The sequence below is a fragment of the Danio rerio genome, chromosome 22 (genome assembly GCF_052040795.2).
Source record: "Danio rerio strain M-AB ecotype USA chromosome 22, GRCz13ab, whole genome shotgun sequence".
NCBI classification, from domain to species: domain Eukaryota; kingdom Metazoa; phylum Chordata; class Actinopteri; order Cypriniformes; family Danionidae; genus Danio; species Danio rerio.
In genome coordinates this window covers 11,037,963-11,046,797 of record NC_141042.1, presented here as the reverse complement: position 1 = coordinate 11,046,797, position 8,835 = coordinate 11,037,963, and the positions used below count along the sequence as shown (strand labels likewise).

Below are 8,835 nucleotides of genomic sequence, written 5' to 3'. Positions count from 1 at the left end.
CATAAAATAACTTTTCTGGTGGGATAATAAAAAAGTAAAAAGCAGCGAAGCTGTGGAAAACCGCCAACACATCTCAAGTGTTTCCACAGTTCAATCATTCCCATCATGGTTTCCCAAATCATAACATTACAACAAATAAGGATGAGGTAAAAATACAATTAAAATAAATGGATTATGGGAAATTAATGGTATTTCATCATCGCTTCTACCTTTACTCCATCCAGTTCACCATCACATGAATAGAGTTTGTAATAGTATCTACATCCTTTTAATTTACGGCACGAACTTAACATACCACAAACATTTATTGGTTTGAGGTTAGTTATCATTTCGGAAGGAATGTTGGCCAGTGAGACTCAGGAGAAACCATGAGACATAGGAACTTCCATCATCTCCAATCCCCCAGCCAAAACCCAAGCATATGTGGCGCCACCAGTACTGCCCCGTGAATAGAGAGGGGTCGCGTTTTGTGCTGCCGTAAGCAAACAGCACCATAAAGTCTGGAAAAGTTATTATCCGACGTTTAGTTCTAGATTAAAGGCCCCCTGTTACTTGGGAATTACTAGATTTCGTCCCACGAACATGATTTAGTCATGATAACATGCACACTTTCCTTCCTAAAAAGTGAACGATGCCATTTGTGAACTGACGTGATTTCTGGCAGCTTGAATCGATCAGTCATCCCAAAAGGGTCTGCAGGGATTCATCTTACATCAGGCAGAAAGACTGACTGATGTCTAGATTTGAAGGTTTTTCCCAATGTGAATTCAAGATCAATCCTATTTATCACATTATACTATTATCAAGCCAATACATCCCAAGTATTGGTGTGTGATCTAAAAATAGGAGCCCTAACATAGCCTCCCAAATTATGCAATATTACGCACTCTGAAACCTTTGGATACGTCAAAAAGTCAGGCAAGTAGCAGCCACCCATTGGCATTGTAAAAGAATGAGAGTATCCCAGACTGGCCATTGAAAATTTTAGGCATACAAAATTGGCCGAGTTTCAAATGCTGATGAGAAACATACGGCCGGTAACAATGAGTGTTCAGAGCTGCTCGAGCATCCAGCAGAGCTGCGTGCAGTTCCTACCCCTTATTCTGAATCCGCTCCTTCAACCAGCAGCATCTTTTCCATGCCCATTCATTCAGGGATCTCATGCTTTGACGAGCGTGATCTCCACCTTTCGGGCTTTCGTGAGCGCTGCATTTAAAGACCTGTGCCTCAACAAATCCTGACGGCAATACTGAGCTCATCCCTGGAGGCTTACTTGAACAAGGATTACACAGATTCTTCAGGTACGTTGTCTTCATATTATATTTGCGTAAAGTTTTATTATTTTTTTTTAGAAAAAACAAACAAACATCTGAATATATTACTCAAGAGTGTACTAATTGAAACTGTGATGATTAAGAATTTGCTGAGAAATACACAGTGCTGAGTAGTTTAAAGATTATTGTAGCTGCGCAAATTCTTATTTTACATAATTTTACTTAATTTTACCAAATGATGAGTGAGATTTCCAGTAAATGTCATGTGGGTGGCGTCAGAGAAAATGAGCAACATTAACAATTTGTGAAGGTCCATAAACTGTGAGCCACCTTCTAGTATCCTGATGACTAAGGCGCCTATAAACAAGATTGCTCTATAAACAATTGTTTAAGTGCAGCTGGTTCATTTTAGATCGTTTATAAATGGCAACCGCAATCATTAACATTTTCCCTTCATAGATGTTTAATTAATGCTACTGAACTGAAGCTGGTTGGCTATATTTGTGTGGCTGAAATTTGCCTGTGACTTCAAAAAAGATTTGTATTTACCGTGAAGTGCTATATTAATATGGAAATGTCAGTCACAAGTCTCATTAAACATATTCCAATTGACTTATTCCATTGGAACTCTAATTAGTACACTAATAATTCAATTTATGTGAACATCTATCTTTATGTTACAATTAGAAAAAGCCTATTCTTAAAAATAAAGATTCTTCACTGACATTGATTAAATTTTTGAATTTTTTTAAGTCATTCTTTAAGTTCAACAGGATCTTTGAGCAACTTAAGAGGTTCTTCAGTGACCCTGCTGCTAAAACAACATGCAATTTGATGGTTTAACATAAAAAAAACGGCCTTACTTGATATCTACTTATGTTCATGTTGACAGGACTAAACCCCCACCATGAAGGTACTTTTACTACTCGCCCTACTAACGTTATGTAATGCAAAGCCATACAAACATATCAACGTCATGGAGTTCATGAAGCATCATGACATCATGCAACAAGACGCGGGCGATTTTGATGACGATGATGACGACGACGATGACGACGATAAAGATTATGATGATTACGATGATAATTTTGTTACGGACTGTCCTGAAGGATGTCGGTGCTCAAAGACGGTTCTCCAGTGCTCAGATCAGGGTAAGCACTTGAAACTACTTTAAAAAACTACACTGTAAAACCCAAAAAGTTAAGGTAACTCAAACCATTTGAGGAAACCGATCGCAACAAACCATTAAAGTTCAAAATCCTAATGAGTACTGTGAACTTAATCCATTTGAGTAAACGAAGCAACTTGGGCTTGGGTAGAACCCAATAAATGAAGAGAACCTAAACCAACTAAGTACTGTAATATCCAAGTTAAGTCAAGTCAAACCAATTGCAAGAAACCATTTGGGTTTAAAAAAAATCTATATGAGTACTGTGAACTTCAACTTTAAGTTGAAGTAATAAGATATTTAACTAACTCATTACCTTCAACACTGAGTTTTAAACTCTTTTCAAATTATTAGAATTAACTTTCAGTCAATTTTGAGTTAACTACACTTATTTCATTTGATAGAGTTGACTGTTGGGTTTTACAGTGTATTTATCACGAGTTGATAAAGTTTGGCTTGGATTAACAAGGTATTCATGCTGACATTATGTTGTTCTTCTATCTACAGTTGTTGACAATTTGTTTACATTTATTCATTTAGCAGATGCTTTTATTCAAAGTGACGTACAAGTGAGGATAAAAGAAGCACTTCAAATCCTCAGAGGGCAGCAATATTAAGCTTATTCTACACATAAAAGCGGACGCAGCCATTGGAAACTTACTGGCTCAAGACTGACGTTCTCATTTAACGCCCATTGATTTAAGCCATAAAAAAAGCTTGTCATGATGCTTGATGTTGCAAACTAGTATTTTGTAATAAAACTATTTTATTGTTATGTATATTCATAAACACGCTTGTTTATAGAGTCAGTAGTTCCATTTTGTACCATTTGTTATTCCTAGTCACTTCTCCAATAGGCAACTGAATCGAAAATCCTAAAACAAATCTCAGAAAAGATTGCACTTCTGCATTGTAGAATAAGGTCAATATAAATGCCATGACAAGTCTAAATTAGTTTAGAATATATATTTTTTTCTCCTCTGTCAAGCTCATTCAAACTGTAAAAAGCACACTCAGAATTGCACAATGTTTTTCAAGAAGCATTGGGTTTTTATAAGAAGGTGTCTGGTGCATTTGGAGAGGAATAAGTGCATCTCCTACTCAAGATGCATTAATTCCGGTGATAAATATACATTGTTCTATTATCGTATCTGTTTTATATTTATGAACATGTCTAAGAATTCCATATGATCATGAGAAATAATTACATGAGACTAATTTGGCATCTAATCTGTCAGGCAACCCACTGAAATTTGCAGCCTTGCACATTCCTACAAGAAAAAAAAAAAGTCTATAAAAATCTCACCGCCTAATTTTATAAGGACAATGTCGGCATTGTTTTCAAAATGCTTGTCTTTACAGGTCTGACCAAAGTGCCAATGGACATTCCTGCAAACACGTTGCTCCTCGACCTTCAAAATAATGACATCACGGAAATTAAGGAAGATGATTTCAAAGGCCTGGATAATCTCTATGTGAGCAGCTGACACCCTCTCTTCAATGTTTAGTGGGTTTTTAAAGCTGTGCTTTTATACTGGGTTTACACAAGGACATCTGGAGCCATGTATTGGTAGCGGGATTATGTGGAATTCTGGACACATATTTGAGTGTTATTGATATTTGCATTTACTGTGGACCGTTTCATGCTTGTGGTAAATATTTGCTCTTGATTAGTGGTAAAATGGTTAAATGTTCTTGCTGAGGCAAAAAAAAATAAAAACTACCGAGGGCATAAAAAAATCAGAAACAGCCCACGTTGCAAAAACAACACGGACGGTAAATCAATTTCTTTTTTTTTTTATATAAAATTCCACAATATTTAGAACTGAATACACAATAAATAGAATTTAGAACAATGAGTTAAATTGAATACAATAACGCTGTGGTCAGGCCAATAGTTTGGATTTTACTTGCTCTTATTTCCAATTAATTCAATAAAAAGTTTTTTTCCCCCCCAAATATTTCCCAAGTGATATTTAACAGAGCAAGACATTTCTCACAGTATTTCCTATATTATTTTTTCGTCTGGAGAAAGTCCTATTTAAGTTTGGCTTGGAAATAACAGGTTTAAATTTTAAAGGCAATATTATTAGCCTTCTTAAGAATGAGGTTTTTTTTTTTAATTACTGCCTAGTTAACTTAATTAAGCTATTTAAGCCTTACAATTGCACATGAAGCTGAATACTAGAGTCTTGCAAAATAAATAGTAAATAACTATTATATCATGTCGTTATCATGACAAAGACAAAAGAAATTAGGACTATATATTGGAAAATAATATACAGTTGTCAGAATTATACAAGTCAGAATTATAAGACCCCCTTACATTTATTTTTTTTTCGTTTTTAAATATTTCCAAAATGATGTTTAACAGTGCAAGGAAATTTTCACAGTATGTCTAATAATATTTTTTCTCCTGAAGAAAGTCTTATTTGTTTCATTTCAGCTAGAATAAAAGTTGTTTTTAATTTTTTAAAAACCATTTTAAGATCAAAATTATTAGCCCTTTTAAGCAATTTTTTCCCATAGTTTAGAGAACAAACCATTGTTATACAATAACTTGCCTAATTACCCTAACCTGCCTAGTTAACCTAATTAACCTAGTTAAGCCTTTAAATGTCACTTTAAGCTGTATAGAAGTGTCTTGAAAAATATCTAGAAAAATAATTATTACTGTCATCACGACAAAGATAAAAAAAATCAGTTATTAGAAATAAGTTATTAAAACTTTTATGTTTATGTTTAGAAATGTGCTGAACAAATCTTCTTTCCATTAAACAAAATTTAGTGAAAAAAAAATAAACAGGGGGGCTTATAATTCTGACTTCAACTGTATGTGCATTAACAACTGGAAAGCTGGAAAAAACCTAGAAATAATGCAAATTAATACAAGCTTAGATTTTCAACCCAAATGTAAACTTGTAACTCTTGCAACTCTGTTTTAGAAAAGATTTAACATTTCTGACTACAGTCATGAACCTTAATTGCTTTCCCTTTCTTCATTTGCAGGCCTTGTTTCTGCTCAATAACCAGATATCCAAAATTCATCCAAAGGCCTTCCGCAACATGAACAAGCTCAAGATTCTCCACCTGTCATACAACTTGCTGACGCAAATGCCAGAGAATCTTCCTATAAGTGTTCAATCATTGCGACTGCACGACAACAAGATCAGCAGACTTCCAAAAGGAGCGTTTAAGGGAATGCATGACTTGAATGTTTTAGGTAGGTCTCCTAAGCGATGGTCTTAAATAAACATGGTCTGAGTCAGTTGGTACGCTTGCTTCAACAAGTTGAGCTGAAATGACTTGGAATACCATTTCTCCATCATGACCTCTCTGAATCTGCTTGTATAATCAGATACATGATATTACACACTATTCATGCTTCATGCAAAAACAAGTATACTTCAGTCAACTGAGCGCCTTGATTCTCAGGTAACTTACAGATCATTAACATTCTGCCCTCTAGTGTCTACATTAAGATGTTGCTCCAGTTTAAAAATAGGGCTGGAAACCAAAAGGTTGTTAGTTCGAAATCCAACAAGAAGTTGTCCACATCTATTTTCTCATATTGTTCTGTCAAATGCATGCATGACTTGTGAGCCACCATCTAATATCCTGATGACTAAGGCGCCTATAAACAAGATTGCTCTATAAACAATTGTTTAAGTGCAGCTGGTTCATTTTAGATCGTTTATAAACTGCTACCGCAATCATTAACATTTTCCCTTCATGGTTGTTTAAATAATGCTACTGAACTAAAGCTAGTTGGCTATATTTGTGTGGCTGAAATTTGCTTGTGACTTCAAAAAAGATTTGTATTTACTGTGAAGTGCTATATTAATATGGAAATGTTAGACACAAGTCTCGTTAACCATATTCCTATTGGCTTATTTCATTGGAACTCTAATTAGTACACCAATAATTCAATTTATGTGAACATGTATTGTTACAATTAGATAAGGCCTATTCGTAAAAATATCTATTTTCTCATGTTTTTTTCTGTCAAATGCATGCATGACTGCTTGATTGGAAAAACAAGGTTTCATTTTTTTTTGCGGCTCTAGAACTGAGTGCAAATCCAATTGCAAACAGTGGGATTGATGTTGGAGCTTTTGATGACATGGCAACCCTTTACTTGAGAATAGCTGAAGCAAAGCTTACAGCCATCCCTAAAGGTAAGTATTTACATGTTTTATGAAAAAAAGACCTTTACAGCTAACAGAAAGTCTTCAAGATGAATTTGTCAACAAAAAAGCACTCTTAACACATATATGTTCCAAAAAGTGTTTTTACAGCAATGCTGATAAAAAAAAACATTCTCTTTGTATGAAGAACCATTTGATAATCTGAAGAACATGTTTCCACAGTTAAGGCATTTTGTCTACTGAAAAGATACAATGGATGTTACAAGTTCTTTGTGGAATCATCAATATTTTTTTTTTGATGGAGGTAAAGCGGTTGTAAAATGTTTTCAAAAAAGGAAGACATGTTTCCTAAAAAGCTTATTAAAAATTACTTAAGGATCCAAATATTGTAATTTTATGACATTGTTTTAAATTCTCTTTATAGAAGCTTTATGTATGTAGTATCCTTCCATAGAACAAAAGGTTATTCAGCGTGGAAACTGTCCTTTAAAATAGAAAATAAGGTTCTTTAGCTCGCTAAAAGGTTCTAGGGGAACCAAACATATATATATTTTATGACACTGTAATTAAACGAACTATGGGAAACTTAAAGCAGCTCAAGGCACATGAACCAAGGTGCCAATCTCATCGGTTAGCAAGTTTTTAACGTCCACGCCAAAGACATTTTCAACAATTTCATGCCTGTTATTTTGCACACGAGTGTGCATATTTACATTAGCACCGTTTGTTTAGTCACAAAGTTTTAGTAACATTGACAATAACTGCATAGTAATCAGTCTGGTGTGCACAACCTTTAAGAGCTTGGTTTTTTATGAATGGAAATGGTTCTTTAGAGTGGAAAAGGTTCTTTAAATTATTAAAATGTTCTACAAACAAAGAAAACTGGTCCTTTTAAGAGCTCAAGTCTAATTAAATCTGTCTGAATCTCACAGATCTTCCATCTTCCCTCAACGAACTTCACTTGGACTATAACAAGATTGCCAAAGTGGAGTCAGAGGACTTCTTGAGATTAAAAGGTCTACAAAGGTAAGGTAAACCAACAACCCCTTGCGGATTAAAAAACAGAACAGCCTAACGCTAACTCTAACTCTACAGGCTTTGGCTTGACTTCAATCAAATCAAGTACGTAGAGAATGGAACTTTCGCTGCCACTCCCAAAGTCAGAGAGATTCATTTGGACAATAATAAACTGAAGAAAATTCCTCCAGGCCTGAACACCCTGAAATATTTACAGGTGAGAAAAGATTCTTTGTGTGTTTGCATACACAGGATTCTGATTCTGAAATACACATGCAACAGAAATATGAACATGATGTGTACACAGATCTAATCAACTTTGTTTCCTCTTTAAGGTGATGTACTTACACGCCAACAGCATTGGCTACGTTGGAGTAAATGACTTTTGCCCCTCGAGAACCCGGGCTAAGAAAGCCCTCTACACTAGAATCAGTTTATACGCAAACCCAGTGAAATACTGGGAGATTCAGCCACCCACCTTCCGCTGCGTTTCCAGCCACAATTCGGTGCAACTGGGAAACCACAGAAAGTGAGAGAAACGCTCTCATCATGCCACTGGAGGGCAGCATTATAGTAGTCAAGAACTTCAATGTAATAAATTATCATTTCATGTGCACATGATGGCGATGTACAGAATATAATTTATCCAAAGTCCAAGAGCATCCGCAGTGGCAACAGACGCATTACTTGAATTTGTTGAGAATTCTGAAGACTCTGAATTCCCGTAAAGACAGAATCAGCTATACTGTGTGCAATAGTAACATAGGTTTTCATAGTTAATGTTTACATTTAAATATTCTCAATTTATAAATGTTAAATAACAGCTTCAATTGCGTTTTCTTTTCAGATCAGGTGCTAAATAATCTTGTCCCATGTGTTAAAGGTCTACAGGTTTAAAAGAAATAAACAAGGCCAGTTCGTTTACTGTTCTACTTCATGTATTTAGATGGGCATTACTCATTGGTGCTTATTAACAGTTTAAGTCATAACAAATTATAATACTGCATGCTAAATGTTCATTATATGGTGTTTTATTCATTGCCAGTGTTTGGGACATGGACATTTTTGTCAGTTCATTTTTATCAGTATCCCTGACATTCGCAAAACTGTTTGCAACAAGTGTTTCCTTAGCCAGCGGTGCTGTGTTTCTTGTTTCCAATTTCAGATCTTGTTGTTTTCAGAAAAATAAAGACAATTTAAATAGTAAGTCTTGTTGCCCATGTTATGT

At 35.0% G+C, this 8,835-nt stretch overlaps 2 protein-coding genes across 3 annotated transcripts in view; one reads left to right on the top strand and one right to left on the bottom strand.

Annotated features, from left to right (window-relative positions):
• Window positions 1-8,835, bottom strand: part of cenpp (centromere protein P) — a 73,181-nt gene that overhangs the window by 25,300 nt on the left and 39,046 nt on the right.
• aspn (asporin (LRR class 1)) lies at window positions 1,054-8,814 on the top strand. 2 transcript variants are annotated; one of them, XM_087303219.1, is made up of 9 exons: window positions 1,054-1,301; window positions 2,167-2,425; window positions 3,805-3,917; window positions 5,452-5,665; window positions 6,510-6,620; window positions 7,523-7,616; window positions 7,686-7,824; window positions 7,943-8,136; window positions 8,232-8,808. In XM_087303219.1, the coding sequence occupies exons 2-9, from the start codon at window positions 2,182-2,184 to the stop codon at window positions 8,296-8,298; spliced, it is 1,176 nt and encodes a 391-aa protein (XP_087159345.1). In that variant the 5' UTR covers window positions 1,054-1,301; window positions 2,167-2,181; the 3' UTR covers window positions 8,299-8,808.

Coding starts and splice junctions, on each gene's coding strand:
- aspn (XM_087303219.1), top strand. CDS start 2,182: ATGAAGGTACTTTTACTACTCGCCCTACTAACGTTATGTAATGCAAAG. Junction 3,918..5,451: donor AAGGCCTGGATAATCTCTAT/GTGAGCAGCTGA, acceptor CTTCATTTGCAG/GCCTTGTTTCTGCTCAATAA. Junction 7,825..7,942: donor ACACCCTGAAATATTTACAG/GTGAGAAAAGAT, acceptor TTCCTCTTTAAG/GTGATGTACTTACACGCCAA.